General features: G+C 43.7%; 1 protein-coding gene and 1 pseudogene across 1 annotated transcript in view; one reads left to right on the top strand and one right to left on the bottom strand.

Moving 5' to 3' along the window:
- The window catches only part of FANCC (FA complementation group C), a 212,376-nt gene that overhangs the window by 140,150 nt on the left and 53,083 nt on the right, over nucleotides 1–19,143 (bottom strand). The window contains exon 2 of the mRNA XM_058657361.1: nucleotides 474–695. Coding sequence (XP_058513344.1) covers nucleotides 474–638 — 165 coding nt within the window. The 5' untranslated portion in view covers nucleotides 639–695. The remainder of the gene's footprint in view (nucleotides 1–473; nucleotides 696–19,143) is intronic.
- Nucleotides 15,411–15,835, top strand: LOC101535630 (small ribosomal subunit protein uS19-like; annotated as a pseudogene).

Below are 19,143 nucleotides of genomic sequence, written 5' to 3'. Positions count from 1 at the left end.
AACACAGATCCTCAGAGGTAGCATGTAACGGGCTCAAGTAACTGGGTTCCTGCCAACCACGTCGCAGACCCAAACAGCATTCACAGCTCTCAGCTTTGGCCCTGACCCAGCCCTAGCTGCTAGAAGCATTGGGGGACTGATCCAACAGACGGGAGTGCTCTCTCTCTGCCCGCAAAGAAATAAACAAAATAAACACACAGACTAAAATGAAGGAGGGAGTCTATTTTTTACCTAGCAACAAGTGGCAGAGTCTTCTTTATGAACAAAGACCTGTAACTATACAGCTAGTCAAGATGGAAATACTGAAGTAAGAGACCAGCTCTCACTTGCAGTGCCTAGCGGTCATCTGTGTTTCTAATCCATCAGTACATCTGGTTAACACCACGAGTCCCTGACCCTAGTGGCACTCTGCCGGCCTACTCTGGTGCAGTCTGACACCAGATGATCATTGCCTTCTTTGATTCACTACTTACCATCTCTGCCAAGGCTTCATACATCTTCCTCAGGAATTCCTGGAAACGAGACAGATGAAGACAGATTTCCTGCTGGGTCTCCCAAGTGGAGGCTTGGTCCCATTCCGAAAGCTTCTGCATCCAAAACTGGTAGTCAGATGCCAGGCTTCCGGAATGCTGGGCCATCTCAGCAAAGGGGAAAGCTGATGTCCTTCAGGGAGCCAAGGGGAGCAGACACCCAAGCTGTAAGAAAGGGAACAGAGGAAGCCTTTTTAAAAGGATCTTTTCTCAATGTTTTCGTGACCCACTGATGGTGTGAAGTGGGGAATCACCGGAGATGAAAATCGCATGCCTTCTCTGCTTGAGCCATCTTCAAATTACTTGAAAATGTGTCACCCAGCTGTAGCCCCAATTTTTACCATCTGAACTTTCTGTCATGAGAAATATCATTAGACTAGAGGTCATTATACCTCCACAGGCACATGTTAATTATGTACAAAAGCACAGCTGATAATACTTTATATCTTTTTAAGATTGGGCTATTTATAAATGTTCTGAAAATGGAGTTCCTTTGAGTATTTTAATGTAATGAGAAATCAAAAACATCCATGGGTGTTTAATAGTAGTCTGTGCCTACGAAATGTTTCTGAAGTTCTTACGTTTTATATGCATTGCTGGCTTCTCATTTGGTGCAAAAATGTCTCTATGAATTACTGTCTAGTGAATTTTCTTCCCAATTTCTCTTCATTTCTTAGAAAAGGAGTAAAATAATGCATTCCACATGCAACAATTTAAACAATCTGCTTAAAGACTGTTTTAAACTAGTGATTTCAACTCATTCACCAAAGATGGTGTATTTCAGTAAAATACAATAAATTCCCATTATCAAGGAGGAATACTAGTCCTAAGTGACAGAAAATACAATTTCCTAAGCTTCACTTCCTAGTCTAGAAGTCCTTGCTAAAAAGAATGAAATTCCCACAGTGAGCATATGTAACATGCAGAGGGGTCTCCCCGCCAGGTTGGACCTATGCATCTAAGCTGGGCAAACCCGGACGGCATGGAACGAAGGGCTACTTCTCCACAGGTGCAAACCACAGGCAGCCTCACTCGGCCCTGCCGCAGGTACACACACAGCCTTCTCATTCCAAAACTCTGTCCCAATCATTGTCAATCAAGCGACCCTAGATCCTCCGCAGCAACAGTGAACAGATAAAATACTCCAATTGAATACCAAAAACGTCAGCAAAACATCACCAAACAGGGAAATGTGGAAACATTACAGAAGATGTACAATTCGGCTACAGTGCAAAAGACAAAAAAATTGAGACTTGGAATTTTTAAAATAGTACTTAACAATTCAGTTTTGAGATTGAGTATGTCAAAACAAACAAAAAGGTCTCACAGAAGAAATCCATGATACTATCCAACAGCAATGAATAGCCAAACACCTGAGCATTGCTTCTGACTCCTTTCTTAAATTCCTCCCATCATCCAAGCCATCACCAGTACATCAATGCTACCTGCGAAACCCAGGTGCTCTGTCTGCCTTGATGACAGGCACTGTGGCCACCTCACCGAGCCCCAGCCCTGTTTCCCACAGCAGCTCCCAGAGGTGTTGGCCCCCACCTCTCCTCTATGAGGTCTCTCTGGCGTAAGGTCTCTCTTCAACAGCTTTCTTGGAAAGAAATCCCAACTCCCCTTAGAAAAAAACACAACTCTTAAGGACCCACAAAACATGCTCCAGGACTCTGACCCCCTGCTTCCTCTCCTTAGCTCAGGCCGAGCCTCTGAGCTCCACTGAACCCTCCTGTCCTTAGCTGAGGCCCAGCCTCTGAGCTCCACTGAACCCTCCTGTCCTTAGCTCAGGCCTCTGAGCTCCACTGAACCCTCCTGTCCTTAGCTCAGGCCCAGTCTCTGAGCTCCACTGAACCCTCCTGTCCTTAGCTCAGGCCCAGCCTCTGAGCTCCACTGAACCCTCCTGTCCTTAGCTTAGGCCTCTGAGCTCCACTGAACCCTCCTGTCCTTAGCTCAGGCCCAGTCTCTGAGCTCCACTGAACCCTCCTGTCCTTAGCTCAGGCCTCTGAGCTCCACTGAACCCTCCTGTCCTTAGCTCAGGCCCAGTCTCTGAGCTCCACTGAACACTCCTGTCCTTAGCTCAGGCCTCTGAGCTCCACTGAACCCTCCTGTCCTTAGCTCAGGCCCAGTCTCTGAGCTCCACTGAACCCTCCTGTCCTTAGCTCAGGCCCAGTCTCTGAGCTCCACTGAACCCTCCTGTCCTTAGCTCAGGCCCAGCCTCTGAGCTCCACTGAACCCTCCTGTCCTTAGCTCAGGCCTCTGAGCTCCACTGAACCCTCCTGTCCTTAGCTCAGGCCCAGTCTCTGAGCTCCACTGAACCCTCCTGTCCTTAGCTCAGGCCTCTGAGCTCCACTGAACCCTCCTGTCCTTAGCTCAGGCCCAGTCTCTGAGCTCCACTGAACCCTCCTGTCCTTAGCTCAGGCCTCTGAGCTCCACTGAACCCTCCTGTCCTTAGCTCAGGCCCAGTCTCTGAGCTCCACTGAACCCTCCTGTCCTTAGCTCAGGCCTCTGAGCTCCACTGAACTCTCCCTGGCTGGCTTCCAGGACTTTCCACCGATTCCTTCACAGGCTCTTACCACAGCAGTAATTACTTTGGGCCTTTATTCGTTCACTTAGTTACTGCTTCCTCTGCTGGTATGTAAATTCCCTGTCTTCCTGGAACTTAGCACATACATGGCAGACACTCAATAAATATTGAATGAAAGAATCAATTATTCACTGGTATTTTGCAAAGGACGCTTCCAAACTAAATGCCACTACAAAATGCTTCTTCAGATTAAAAAAAAAAAAGTTCAAAATTTAAAAAATAATTCTACCCAAGAAACAAATTTTGAAGTTTGTTGTCTGTGTGAAATATAATTATTAATACCCCATTTTATAAATATAGTAACAATTCATAAATGTTTCTTTGCAACATATTGAAAACTTTATCCATATTAATTTATCACTTAAGCAATTCTATAAAGTACTATTGTTAGCCCCATTTTATAGACAGAAGTATGCAATTGCCCAAAGTGAAATTATCTAAAAATTCAAAGTAATGATAAGCATTGAATGCAATGTTTGGCTCTAACATTTTTGCCCTTAAACAAAGAAATTAACTCAAGCAATAAATCAGTGAATTTCTGGTGTATTTTATATGGCATCAGTGGCAGATCAGTTTGGGTATTTGGGAATAAGAAACGAAAGAACTTTATGATCAAAGGGACTAGAAACATTATTTTAACAACACTGCAAACAATCTTGAGCTAAGCAACGAAAATGCAACTGGTTATTCTAAAAAGCAACAGCTTTACGGATCAAGCAAAGTTCTGTCTCACAGCTTGCAGGTTCGTGCGCAGGGCACAGGGTTGCCCTGGTTGTAACGGGAGCAGGAGGGATGCTGAACAACACACTGTGGGGCACCTGCACAACTGCCCACTTAGACAAACGGCCTCCCCAAAGCCCAGTGACATCCCTACTAGGATACAGTGACCTGAAAGGCACACTTCGGAATGGGCTTAGCTTTCTTTTGTTCAGCATTCCTTTTCCCTCTCCTTTACGGAAGTACTTTCCTCCACTGACTGAGGTCTTGGAGCACTGGGGAACAGGGGTGGGTGGAGTCTTAAAATCAAGGCACACAGTATCATCCACAGGGTGAGATGATGATTCACTGAGCTAACTCAGGCTATACTGGAAATCTGACTCTTCAGTAAGGGTGGACCAAGACATTCAAAGGCTCTTTTAGCGAAGATTCCTCAAGCTACTACTCTTGTTCATGTCTTTATATATAAAGCAGGTGTTTTCTCTAACACTTTATCTACTGCCTTCTGCTTGCTCACAAATTTTCTGCTATGGCTTGTCCTTCAAACAGCTTCTGAGTTGGAGCTTGGTTCTTGGCGCAGTGATGTGAGGAGGCAGACTGTTTTGAGATGAGATTTAAGGCAGGTCCTTAGATCAATTGTGGTTGTAGCGCTCAGAAGGGATCCAGGTGTAGGGAACCTTTCTCCTGATACTTAAAGGTTATTTGGATACTTACATCATTCATGGGTCACCTAGAATTGTCAACTTAAAAATTAGCCTATTGTAGATTTACTGAGTGTTGAGTTCTGCTTCATTATAATTGCTCTCGAGGACCTAGTTCCCTTGCTTCCCAAGGCCACTGGTTTCCCATGTTGGTTCTCCCACAGACATAGCAAGAAGAGACATTGAGAGATTGAGTTACAGTCTCTGCCACAGCCAGGAACAGATTTCTGCTTGTAAGAGATATGGTGAGAAGGTCCTTTCTCATTTTTTAAACAAAACAAAAAAATAAAAGAACCCATGAGAGGAGGCCTGGTATGCGATTTTGACTCTTTTGAAAGTTAACAAGATTCCAGGATCTTGGCTATATATGCTATACATTTATACATATCTGTGTATATATATGCACACATCTATACATAAGCGAGAGATGTGAGTGTGTATATATATCCCCCAAGCTACAGTTATCTTCCCATCCAGGATCCTTTAGGTTGAGGATGGTGAAATTAACTCGGTTGCAGGTCCCTAAGTGACAGTTTGATGCAGCAACACCCTTTTGAAGGAGCGCTGTTTTGTCTGTTAGTTGCCAAGGGGCCCATGAAGCAAAAATCCAAGGACAGCTGGGGCACACACGGACTTCTCCTTGAGCTCTCACCAACTGGACTAGTTTCTGCCAACCCTCTGATGACTACTAGGGCTAAAATCATGGCAACAGAACGAGATGAAGGATGACAGTGCATTAGAGTGAGAAGACAAATACAGAAAATTAAATCAGTCCATTTATCCCATCAGACAGTTGACTCCTCAAGCTTCTGCCATGCACAGACCAGTCAGCTTCCATTTTCATGATAATCACGAAAGCAGGGGTGCTGTTCTTGGAGGTCTCAGGGTGAGGCTGGTTTATTCTGGATGTTTAATTGGCACAGCACAGCAGGATCAGGGATATAATCCATCATGGAAGACTGGTTTCATTTCACTGTGATGGATTCAAGGCATCACCTCGGTTAGCTGAAGTAGGAGTGACAAAGCCACCGAGAACATACCTCTCCATAGGGATTTTAAGGGCTAAACAGTCCACTCTTTCACTCACATTGCATCTCTTGGCCCAAGGCTAGGGTGCCTGTGGTTAAGCTCACCATAGCCATTCCCTAACCTCACAATTGATGGAAGATAGGGTCAAGCTAAGGGCTTGCCTAGACCAAGCCAGGTTATAGTAGTCACCGGCATGTGTGGCTCAGGTCTGAGAGTGGGCCACACTGGGCCAGTTCACAACACCCACTGGTAGATCTGAGAACCAGGATGGGATACAGGACAGGTCAAGTTGGGCTGAAACATCAGCCAGTTCACATTAGGGCTATTAGGGCTATTAGGGCTGGGACTGGGGGCTGGCTGAGCTGGGCTAGGTTGCAGCACCTACTCGCGAATGCTAAAGTGAGGCAGGCCATGCCAGACTGGGCTGCAACAGCCACTAGCACATATAACACTGGGTGGGTGGGAGGCGGGGAGAATTCCCTTGCTGGGCCACTGCTCCCACTGGTAAGCATGAGAACTGGCACTGGGAACAGACCAAGCTAGGCAGGGCTACAATGCCCACTGACCTGCATGTGAGCTGGTTTAGGGAGAAAGCCAGTGGATAATCAACTGTATCCATTGGTGCATGCATAAGCCAGAGTAAGTGCAGGCTGGTTGGCCTTTGCTACAGCATCAGCATCTACTCTGCACAGACTGCAGCAAGCAGAGTCGCCTTTCATTCCGATTTCTGGTTCTCCTGCTGGTGGGAATTTAGATCTTGATTGATGAACAATCTGGTGGCAACCTCCAATGGCTGGCTGGTACTCATTCTAGCAAAATCCTTCCAATCTTGTAGCTTACACCTGAAGTCTCCCTTTGACTGCTCAATGAAAGCAACGTTGCTCATCTGTGGAGCTTCTGGTGCTTCCAGGTTGAAGAGGATGTAGAGATGGAAGGTTTCACTTGCGCTCTGGAGGTTCTTGGAGTGCTGGTGAGGTTTTGCTTATATTTGTGGTCATTTTCTCCTCTGCCTTCATACCACTTAAAAGGGCCTCTTGGTAATGCTTGAGCATCTGAAATGCACAGCCACCTTTAAAATTCCACTGGAGCTCCTCCTCTCAGAACTGGACTTGAGTGTAAGCCTGGACATTTAGAGCTTCTGCTTGTCTTCCAACAAAACCATACTTTTAAAAAAAAAATTTTCTTAACTTAGTAGTGTTCCTCTGTGTTAAACAGAGTCAGAAAGCCCTAGTAGTGCCTGGCCCAAGTGGGCTCATGGGTTCTGATGGTGGATTGCATTCAATCAAACATGGCTTGGGGTTTCTCACTGAAGGATGGAGTTAAGTTTTTTTTTTAACTTCAGGGAAGTACCCCCTGAGGCCAAAGCTGCAGTCCCTCCTACAGGTACAGGAAATGCAGGTGCTGGCAGACGCTATGGTAGCTTCTCGGATAAAATGGGCTTTTCAGATTGTGCCCAGCATTTTTAAGGGACAATCATTCAAGTAACCATTTTAAATTTTCTTCCAGAAGTTTTTAGCCAGGATGATGAGAGAGGACTCTGTCTTAACAACAGTCCAAGTATGGGAACTGGTCAAGCTGACCCAGTTTCCCAACGATGATCTGATGTACTCTGTCTCTTTAGCTAAGGATCCCTCAGATGGCCACTCCACTCCAGAAGAGGGCCAATCTATTTCACTTAAGATTAAGAGTTTTCTGAGAGTCAATACTACAGTCTCCTGAGTATTACTTTTTGAAAATTTTTGGCATATGCACTAAGGGGGTAGGTTTACTCTGATCACAGTCCAAAATTTTCCATCTAAAAGACAACAATCACACACAAAGAGAAGTGAAAAACCCTTTTGTCTTCCTCTAGTGCTCTCCTCGGAGATATTGCAAGCACCTCTTAAAGCATTAGCACATCAGTATAAATCCCTGACCCAGATGAGACCCACAGACCTTGTAAAGAAGAGAACCCATATGGGCGCCGGTTCTAATCCCAGCAGCTCCACTTCCCATCCAGCTCCCTGCTTGTGGCCTGGGAAAGCAGTCGAGGATGGCCCAATGCATTGGGACACTGCACCCGCGTGGGAGACCTGGAAGAGGTTCCTGGTTCCCGGCTTCGGATCGGCACGCACCGGCCCGTTGCAGCTCACTTGGGGAGTGAATCATCGGATGGAAGATCTTCCTCTCTGTCTCTCCTCCTCTCTGTATATCTGACTTTGTAATAAAATAAATAAATCTTAAAAAAAAAAAAAAAAGAAGAAGAGAACCGCAGTGCCCTAAACCACATGAGGTCACCACCTCCTTTTGGTTCTTCGGTTGAGTCAGAACTCTACTACCCCTCTCACTCACACAGATTCCTAAGCCTCCAGTAACCTGCCACCCAGCACGTTAGAACTGCAGTTTCATCTCAGCAGAATCTTTCCACCCTGGTGGTACTCCTCCATCTTATGAGCTACTGGGGATTTCCGGGAGATCAGGCTTCCCTCTGTCTCTTCGGAGACAGGCTACCAAATCGGATGAACTGAAGTTCCCACCAGTGCCCACGGGCAATGCTCTCGACTGGCTCCTGCACTTTTACAATGGATTCCTTTAGGACCACCAGGAAGGCTATGCCCCAATTGGCAAGTTCCTCTGCCCTGGCACTCCAAAGGCAGCACCCCAGTGACAAACGAGGTGAAAACACTGTCTCAGAATCCAAGAAGGAATCCCCGGAAACATAGTGAGATACTCTGAAAGAAAGGCTACATACAGAGGCTTTTAGCAGGAAAACAGCAGATGCCCATTCAAGGGCTGAGCCCCAAAGGCAGCAGGACATTGCCTTATATACATTTTTTAATTCTTTTAGCTCCCTTTTATAGTAACATACACTTTGATTGGCTATGCTAAGGCTACAGAGTTGCTACATTCTGCACATGCATACATAGTTACTGACAATATTAAGTAGTCCCCCCCATGGAACTAGTACTGCCCCCACCCCATATATGGTAAACTATACATTGGTTGGCTGACACTACAGCATTGTGCTAACAAGCAGATGTTGAGACTGTCACAGGAAAACAAGTTACAAAGAAAAAAAAAAAAAAACAAGTTGGAACCGCCAAGTCCCCTTCCTCTTTGTTTTGGGAAGCCCACTATCACAAAACCTTTTGATTAGATCCTTTATAATGCAATGAGGCCTCCAGACTGTGAAGTTCACAAGGTTTTCTCAGGCTCTATCATCATCCCCCACCTTTCTGGAGACAGGCTAATCAGAGTGAACTGAAACTCAGTATTTCCCTTCTCCGAGGTCAGTTAGGCTGTGCTAAAACCCCAGAAGGCTAGGCTCTGTTAACCAGTTTCTCTTTGTGAAGAACGGAGTGCTCTGGCATTTGTCAAAACGGTTCCTTTCCCCTCCCCCGGCCAGAAGCACAAGAGGATTTTTCTCCAATAAACACTGTGAGTTGCCGGTTAAGCCCCGAAGATGAAACTCACAAAAGCATGGAGATTTCCCCTCGACCAGGTTTCCCTCAACCACGAGGAGCCTCCAGCAATCAGTTGATTGTGACTCAGGTTTGCCTGCCCTCACTCTGGCTGCCACCAAAGCTGTGTGCTCTGTGCCCACTTGCCTTGCCAATGTGAGAAACAAGGGTTTGCTCTATGATTTCATTTTTCTTCCAGAATCCTAGAAGAGTTGCTGATTTTTCAGTTTGCTTGGCTTGTTACTTGTTAGGATGGAATGGCAGATTCCTAGTTCCTTACATGTGCAACTTCCAACCAAAATTCCCTCCAAGGTAGCACCTTTTCTTCAGCTCTGATTCTGTCAGCTACCCTGAGGTCTTCCCACTTGAGTCAACCACCGCTGGTTTCTCTAGTTGTAGATAAAAGAATACTGATACAGGCAGAGGTACCCACTAACAGACTATAGACATAAGGTCTTTGGAGGAAGGAAGGGAATGTAGACCTGATTCTTGAGCCAAGTCTGGGAAAATGGTCAAACTTTGTGTTCATCTTAAGGAGTTGGAAACCAGAAGTGGCATAAGAGGGAAATACATATCAAAGAATCTCCTACAACCAGAGACCCTGACATTATAGTAAGCAGCCACTGGAATCCAATTCTCCCCTCCCCACCAAAAAAAAAAAAAAAAAAAAAAATCTAGAAACTATCACACTCAAAGAGGTTCTGTATTTTAATCATATTCAACAAAGCGGTTCAACAAACTGAGGGGCCACTGAGTCAACATCAGGTTCTCCAAGGGGCCCAGATGGCAGTGCACTAGGCTAAGCTGCCGCTTGCCACGCTGACATCCCTATGACAGCGCACATTCAAGTCCTGTCTGCTCTGACTGAACACCTTCCTACCAACGTGCCTACAGAAGATGGTGCAAGTACTTGGTTCTGTCACCCCTGTGGGAACCAGAGAGAAGCTCCTGGCTCTTGGCTTTGACTTGCCAGACCTGGCTGCTGTGGCCATTTGGGTAGTGTACCAATAGATGGAAGATCTCTTTTTCAGTCTCTCCATTTCTCTACCTTTCAAATAAACAATTTTTAAACAAAAAGAAAGCACATTGAAGAGTGACTCCAACTAATAAGCCATACTTTGGATGTATATCCAAACTGGCACAAACTGGCACCCTTGGCATCTAGCATGCAGTTACAAAGTTGCATTAGAAAGCAGTTCTCTTTCACCTGCCTCTACAACATCAACTCAGGCACAGCAGATTACAATGGGGACATCAACCTGTACTGGTATGCTGAAGATTACCAGGCTGACAGAATGTGTACAAGATACAGGTATTTTGCAGGTACTCCAGATGGTCGGATGTGAATCTCATGTACATACATGGGGGCTACTTCAAGAAGCTTCGTGTGATCCCAAGTATTGTGCCAAGTCAGAACAGGCCCTTTAAGGTGAAAATACACCGCAAACTAGTACCAATGTTTGCCTACAGTGAGAAGACCTCAGTGGCTAGCTGGATGCTAAGTGCAGGAAAGGAACTTAACCTTTCACTATATGCCTCTTGGCACCTTTTCCATTTAATGCCCCACACAAAATAAAGCGAATGATAATTGCTGTACTTTGTACTTGTTAAGAGGCAAGATGCTCGACTTACATTACCAAGATTCTGAAAGCAATATACACTGCATGGGTTTTAGACCATTTATCTGGTTTCACCAGTTTAGCAACAAACACTAGGCGTGGGGCTGAGAGCAAGAGGTTCTGCACAGCTTGCCCCATGCTGCTCAGCTGCTATCACCCATAAAGGAAATGTTACTTAAAATGTGTGTGGGAGTACTGGATTCTGCAAACAGCTCATGGCAAACCCCAGTGGTCACACTGATCTTCCAAGCCACAAAGCAGGGCGAGCCTATCAGCATTCATCATCATGCGCAAATCATGCCCACTTGGTCAAAATGTGCGAGTGAGGTGCTGGGACATTATCTGAACTTGCTTGGTATGTAACATAATTTTCTCCTAATATTCTATTTTCTCTTTCCTATTCTCCCTATAGCATGCATTATTAATTTCCTGGTCTATAATTTACATAATATAACAGAGATGGAAAAAGGAACTGACATTATCCAGAACTCCTGGACTTGAAGGTAGATGGATTAACTGGGCATTACTTTGAATTACCTTTCCTTTTGAAGGAAAAGGAGGATAAATTACGGTTGTCGGAAATGTTTTTAAAACCGTGGAAAAGCAACGTGTTTCAATGTCATGGGAAGCCAGCAAGTGAAAAAGAGTGGATATCCATGCTCTTCCCCTATGTAACACTACTTTTCTGTTCTCAGATATATACTTGTACCTCCTGTTTGAAGAGCTGCCATTGTTCCTCTCTAGATCTGGGTGAAACTGAATTAAGGCATTCCTCTTGGGCTCGGTGCCGTGGCACAGAATGCTAGCCCTCTGCCAGTGGCACAAGCATCCCATCTAAGCAGTAATTTAAGTCCAGGCTGCTCCGCTTTTGATCCAGCTCCCTGCCAATGTGCTGGGGAAAGAAGTGAATCATCACTCTATTGCTTGGGCCTTTATATCCATTTTGGAGACCTGAATGCAGCTTCTGGCTCCTAGCTGTAGACCAGCCCAGCTCTGATCACTGCAGTTACCTGGAGAATGAACCAACAGATGAAGTCTCTCTCTTTTCCTTCCTCCCTCTCCCCCTCTCACTTTAGGATTCTTTTTTACCTGATAATCTTGGGATTGCTTTGCTGTTACTCTTTCAGCTCCTTCAGATATACTGTTAGCCAGTTTATTTGGTCTTCTAACTTCTTGATGTAAGCATTGATTGAAATGAACTTTCTTAACACTACCTTCATTGTGTCTCATAAGTTTGGATATGTTGTGTTGACACCTGCATTCATTTCAAACAATTTTAAAATTTCCTCTTTGATTTCTTCTATAACTCATTGTTCACTTAGCAGCGTACTATTTGGTCTCCAAATATTTGCATATCTTCTGGGGTATTCTAACTTGTTGGTCTCCGTTTCACTCCACAATAATCTGAGAGGATGTGTGGTATGATTTTGATTTTTTTTAATTTGCTGAGGCTTTTTTGTGTGTGTGGCCTACAATCGGATCATTGCTGGAGGAAGTTCCATGTACTGATAAAAAAAAAAAAGCGTATTTTCTGTCTGTAGAAAGAAAAATTCTGTAGATACCAATTAAGTCCATTTGCTCTGGTGTCTGGGTGAGCTCCTTCTTGAGTTTGTCTCATCAATCTGTCCACTGGGGTGTTAAGATCCCCCATTATTATTGTATTGAAGTCTGTTTTATCCCTTTAAATTCATTCATATTTGTTTCACGTAGCTATGTACCCTGACATTTGGTGCATACACATTTATTATGGTGGTCTCTTGTTGCAGAATGGATCCTTTGATCATTCTTCATCTTTTAATGTTTTCCATGTCAGAGTCTATATGATCTAAGAGTGGCTAGAGCAGTTCATCTTTCTTTTCCATTAGTCTGTAATATCCTTTTCCATCCTTTCACTTTCCACATATCTTTGTTGGTGAGATGATTCTCCTGTAGGTAACAGATAGATGGGTTTTATTTTTCTATCTAGTCTGCTAATTTATGATACTTGATTGAAGAGTTTAAGCCATCTACATTCAGGGTTAATATTGATAGGTAGTAATTCTGTCTTGTTATCTTAGCAATGTGTTGTTCATTTTTTAATTTAGTCTTTTCTTTTTACTGGGACATTCTCTACGCTTGCTTTGGTTTTGGTAGCTGCTATCCCCTTTCTTTCTCAGGAAGAATCTAAGTGTCATTTGTAGGGCAGGTCTGGAAGACACGAATTCTTTGAGCTATTCTTTATTGTGGAAGAATTTCCTCTCATTTTCAAAGACAAAGGAAAGCTTTGCTGGGTAAGTTATTCTGGGCTGACAATTTTTTCCTTTTAGAATCTGGAGTACGTCACTCCATTCTCTTCTTGCCTATAGAGTTTCCTCTGAGAGGAAGGAAGGAAGGAAGGGGAAATCCCTATACCCACAAACTATATCACAGAAAATAATAACCATTTTTTAAAAAGGAAAAAACACTATTTGTGTGCGTTACTGCATTCCTATGATAATGTCTAATGTGTTTTGTTATATTTCCTGCACATTCCTTGCAAAGCTGACAACAAGTTTGATTAGACTTAGGTTCAACTCTTTCACACAATACTCCATTTGTGGCATTATGTGCTTTGGATTAAATCAGTTTTTCCATGTTGCAGAATGTTAAAACTAATCAGGGAATTCAAGTGCTGTCGATCTAACCAACTATTTATCAGCACTCTCTTCCCCAGTGCTTATACAACCCGTTAATGATATCTTCAATAAATTTATGACTGAAAATCGTGATTTTTATAATTTTATCTCCCCTATTTCTATAATGCTTCTTGATATTCAGAAATCTTACATTCATAGGCCATCACCTTTCCCTTTGGACTGTATGTTTCCAAATCCGTGAAACTGCCAAATTGTGCTAGCTTCTCTCATTTTTAGCAGCATAGGTCATCCTTCTTCCCAGTTCTTGGTCTCTCCCCTATGTGCGAGATGAGGTAAATACCCGGAGAGAAAGCTGCTCCACACTCTGTGCTGCCCTTCATCCCAACACCTTAACTCCTTGTGTCTTGAGCACCTTCACCCACTTCCAACACCTTGAAAAGATGTTTTATCTGGCTTGTTCAGCTATTCCAACAAAGCCAAATGAAACTCCACAATAAGGCCTCTTGATTAGCTAAGACAGATGGGGTAATCCAAAGTATTACATAGATTATATTTAACATAAACATACATAGTTAAAATTTCATGCAATTTCATGTGTACTTCAGAAAATGGCAGACTGTATTAAGTAAGATCAAGATTTCTGCTGAAGTTACTCCAAAAAACTGCATAAAATACAGGGGTCAGCACCATGGGGTAATGAGTTAAACATCTGCCTATGTCACTAGCATCCCATATGGGCACTGCTTTGTGTCCTGGCTGTTCCACTTCCCACACAGCTCCCTGCTTGTGCCTGGGAAAGAGTGGAGGATGGCCCAAAGTGTTGGGACTCTGCAGCCACTTGGGAGATTCAGACGGAGGGCCAGGCTCCTGGCTTCAGATCAGAGTTGGGATGAAGGGAAGAAGATGTGTGGTACAATATAAATAACGCAGTATAAATAATGTAAAATTTAACCATTTAAACTAAAGTATAATTTGTTGACAGAATCACATAACCTTTGATAACACCGCTGTATCCAACAGTGAGAGAATGAGAGTAGACAAAACCAATGATGTCTTACAACAGTTCTGTTCAGCTGGGGTCCCCAAGTCACACTTTGAAAATGGCTGGTATATATCAGTACTTGTCTTTCCATCTTCCTTCCTGTCCACTGTACAAACAGGCATGTGATATAACTCCACGCTGTGAGAACTGAGCTCTACTTTAGGGTTTCTGAGAGAGTTTGCACATGGAATTTCCTTTTAGGTCATGCCACCTTTCGCTGGGCTTTCTTTACCTTGTAGCCAGACACCCTTCAGAACCCATTTTGTTAAGCACATTTTGAAACCCACAGATGTGCATGGTCCTTTCACACAGTATGAGCTAGGTGAACAGGCAAAGAGCAACTGTGAGAAAAGGTAAAAGTCAGCAAACTCATTGATTCTATCACAGAAGATGGATGACAACACATAAACCCACGACTGTTTATATCGACAGCAGGCTTTTTGGTTCCCAGATTGTCAACATTTAAAACAAAGTTCATTATAAACCACACAGTATCAAAAGTAGCTGTACATAGAACCTGTCCAGCAGCCAAGAGAGTCTGAAATTGCTTTCCTTTAGTCTGAAACATCACTTTCTAAAAACAGCAGCCTGATAAAGAACACCAAAATGTTTTCTATATCCCTTGAGCATGAGTCAGCTCAAGTTTCTTCTCATAAAGTAAGCACCCAACAAGGAACTTATAGACAGAATGCTACAAAACGCTGTTTATGGAAGAAGAGAAAGAGATGAATCAAATACTCAGCCTCTAATCAATGTCATCAACCAGTGGCACAATGCCCTTGTCAGAAATGATTGAAAACCTCCTAAAACGGATGGGGTACTTGATTCACTGATAAGACAATACTTGGGACACTCCATCCCCATCTGGGAGCACCTGGATAGGAGTCCCAGCTCCGCTTCTGATCCAGCTGCCTGCCAATGTGCACTCTCCGGGGAGCAGGTGATGATGGCTCCAAATGTTGAGAACCTGCTACCCACATGGGAGAAGGGTACTGGGATCCTGGAACCTTACTTTGGCCTGCCCAGCTTTGGTTGTTGTGGGCACATGGGAAGTGAACTAGCAGATGGAATCTCTCTCTTCCTTTCATATAAAATGAAAAGAAAAGTCACTCTTCTGGGAAGACAACAAGATGGCAGAGGTGGAGAAGAAGCCGACGTTCGGCAAGTTCACCTACCACAGCATGGACCTCGACATGTCCTACCAGCAGCTCTCGCAGTTGCACGGCGCGAGCCAGCGGAGGGGGCTGAGCTGGGGCCTCTGCAGGAAGCAGCACTCGCTGCTCAGACGGCTGTGCAAGGCCAAAAACGAGGCGCCGCCCATGGAGAAGCCTGAGGTGTGAAGACACACCTGCGGGACATGATCGGGCTGCCCGAGATGGTGGGCAGCATGGTGGGCGTGTACAACGGCAAGACCTTCAACCAGGTGAAGATAAAGCCCAAGATGATCGGCCATTACCTGGGCTAGTTTTCCATCACCTACAAGCCGGTGAAGCACGGCCGGCCCGGCTTCGGCGCCACCCACGCCTCACGCTTCATCCCCTCAAGTACCGAATAAAGGGGCTCTGCTGCCCCCCCACACACACAGGAAAGGAAATATTTAAAAGAATGTCCATTGCTAATTTTTAAAATGTAAAATATAATCAAATATAAAATTAGAAATTTGTGTCCAACTAAGCAGAAGCTTGATAACAAAATTCTTCCTCTTCTTGGATGAAAATCTGACATTGGTATTTTACATTTACTAAAAGGTGATGGTTCTTTGCTTCATTATTTTAAATAATACTGGTTAATTTTCCAGTGTTTGCCTCCCCTCCCTCTTTTTTGAAAGTCACAGTATGCTTTCCATGAAGTGCTTATTTTGAAAGAACCATTTTTCCTTCTACAATCAATGAAGTTTGAAGAAAAGTTCCACTAGGAGGAGCCGGCTTTTTCTCTTGAGTCAGTGGGGTTGTACCTCTGATAATGTCTAATCAGAACCACAGACCTGAAATTTGCAGATAATTCCAAGCAAACCTCAATAATAAACACAAGCTTGGCCTCAGGGATTAAGGAGGCAGTTGCATACCAGGTGCAGAGTGTGCGCATACACTTCAGATGCTTCTGCAAAGAATCACAGAAACTCAACCTAGCAGACAGCTCCAGGGATTTCTAAAACTCCAGTCTCCCAGCATACCCCCCCCCCCCCGCCGCAGTGGGAACCCCCTCTCTGGACACAGCTTCAAGGCAGGAGCACCCCTCTGCCACAGGGGCTTGTCTTTGGGCATGCTCAGACTCCTGACCTGCCTTCCATCAGGACACCAAGAGCTACTGGTCAGACACAAGGACAGCAGTCTTCCCATTCACTCCCTGACACACAATGACCAGTTCACTTCCTTGTCTTCTTGTCCTCTTCACATAGCTGACAAGAGACAGTGCTGACCCTGGAACAGATGAGTTGGAAAAATGAGCTGAAGAGCACATTACTAATCTTGCCTGTGCCACTGACAACTGGGTTCCAGTTATCCCTGTCTTTGATTTCACTAGTAATTTATTACTAAGTAAACTTTTTAAAGAAGCCCACACACTTATTAGGAGATAGGAACTCTGAAAACACTGCAAATGAAAGGATAACAGGATTCCCTGCTCTTCATCAGCCTGTAGCTCAAGAGGAAACTGAAATCTAAAAGCAGCTCAAAACGCCGGGTGTGAAGAAGTGTGTGCTGCAGAGTGCATCAAAAAGCAACACTAACCCAGCACAGAGGTCCTCAGGCCCAAACAAGGGCTGAGCTAAGCAGGCTGGGAGCATGGGAAAGAGCAAGGAGGCAGAACCAGCTGCATCAGACACAGGGTGCTTGCTGAGCTGCAAAGAGGGAAGTCAGCGTTTGGTGGACACACGGGGAGCGTTCCCAGCATCACTGAACATAATCTGTACTCTATCAAAGATCAACAAGCATAAGCCAGTACAACTCTACGCTTGTATTTCTTACACAATTATAAAGCAAAAAGTATACAAACTAAATGCCAACAAATGAACACAAAATGAATAAACTTTGACCGAATTAATTCAATATGACCAATGATGTGGCCACTGAGGTTCACTTTGGCCTTGGTGCTGTCATAGGCATGTCCTGCTGGGTTTCCTATCACTAGCTTTCATTGTCACTACTTCTTCTTTTGGAAAACTGTAAAATGGAAGTCACTTATTTAGCTCAAACACAGGATTTACATTTCCATCTCTTTTTGTAAGATTTCTTCTCAAATTAAGTATGCTACTTGGCACTAATGCAAATACAACTACAGGCACTGAAATCTTACTCATCTATTTGAAAGGGAAAGAGAGATGATCAGACAGAATTCCCCTACATCACTCCCCAAATGCTTCTAACAGTGCCGAAGCCACGAGCCCAGAATTCAACTACCTGAGCCATCACACTGCTCCGAAGGCATGCACTAGCAGGAAGCTGGAGTCAGGAGCCAGAACTTGGTCTGACATCGAACATGGATATCTTAACCCTCAGGCTTCACATCTAAGCCTAAAATAGTTTTATACTATTTGATCTGAATTGCAGATATTTAGGTGTTTGTAAATATCGAGATTTAAAAAATACCCCCCAAATAAGAAATGACAAAACAGAAGGTGAAATCTTTGTGAAGGACTATAGCATCCTAATAAATCCCATCTGCTTAATCCCACGCATCTTTTTGGGACTACAAACCTCAGAAGGAGTTTAAGTGAATGTATGTTGTGGGCCACTGAACTCACAGAAAAGCATTCTTGTGGTTAGCTTTTAATATTATATAAAACCAAATTCCTACCTTAATTTCCTTTAAACTCTCAGCCCACATGACTTCCAGTTAAGATGGCACTGTGAATTCATTCTTTAAAGGATTTTCTATTTCAAATATACATCAACCACAGTAATGTACAAAAGAAAACTCAAAACATGCAGGAAAGCTAATATTTTTTTATTTCCATGGAATAGACATGAGACAGAAACAAAGCTTTAAATAACATGAAAAAAATCTAATGTCCATAAAGGTAATTAGCGAGGTCACTGGATCACAAATTCACTTCAGAATCTCAAAAAAATAAGTACACTTTGGGTCCCTCACTCCAGAAAAAATATATAATAAGAAAGAGGTGTAAAACAAAATGGCGTGGCTGGCACAGTGGCCTAGCATGCTAATCCTCCACCTAAACACTTGCATCCCAAATAGGCTCATGTCCAAGTCGCTCCACTTCTGATCCAGCTCCCTACTTACAGCCTGGCAAAGAAGCAGTGGATGGCTCAAGTCCTTGGGCCCTGCACCCATGTGGGAGACCCAGAAGAAGCTCCTGGCTCCTGGATTCAGATCAGCTCAACTCTGGCTACTGTGGCCACTTGGGGGGGGTGAACCAGCAGAAGAAAGATCTCTTTCTGTTTCTCCTTTTTTTGTAAAATCTGCCTTTCAAGTAAAAATAGATTAAATCTTTTAAAAAGAGGATTAAAATGAGATGCCTTAAAAAAAACTCTACTGCAAATTATGCAAATGAAAAATATCATTAACATTTTAAAAAAGATCGTATACAAGACATTTTAGACTAGATCAAATTGAAGAATGAACTAGTCAATTTGATGACAATTATAAGGAATTCCCTCAAAATGAAGTTCAGAAAGAAAAGAGAAGCATGAGAAAGAGTAATCCAGAAACACGAAGGACATCACATATATCTAAGGGTGTCACAGCATAAAAAAAGTGAAGAAAATACAAAAGGAGGTAACTGCTAAAAATGTTCAAGAAACACATAAGTCCTCACATTATGAGTACATAGTGAATATCTGAGACCATTTCAGTGAACAAATAATCAAGCAATTAAATCAGGAAATAAGTGAACAAACTAAT

Source organism: Ochotona princeps, chromosome 31 (assembly GCF_030435755.1).
Source record: "Ochotona princeps isolate mOchPri1 chromosome 31, mOchPri1.hap1, whole genome shotgun sequence".
In the NCBI taxonomy this organism is placed as follows: domain Eukaryota; kingdom Metazoa; phylum Chordata; class Mammalia; order Lagomorpha; family Ochotonidae; genus Ochotona; species Ochotona princeps.
This window is presented reverse-complemented; position numbering and strand designations above follow the sequence as displayed.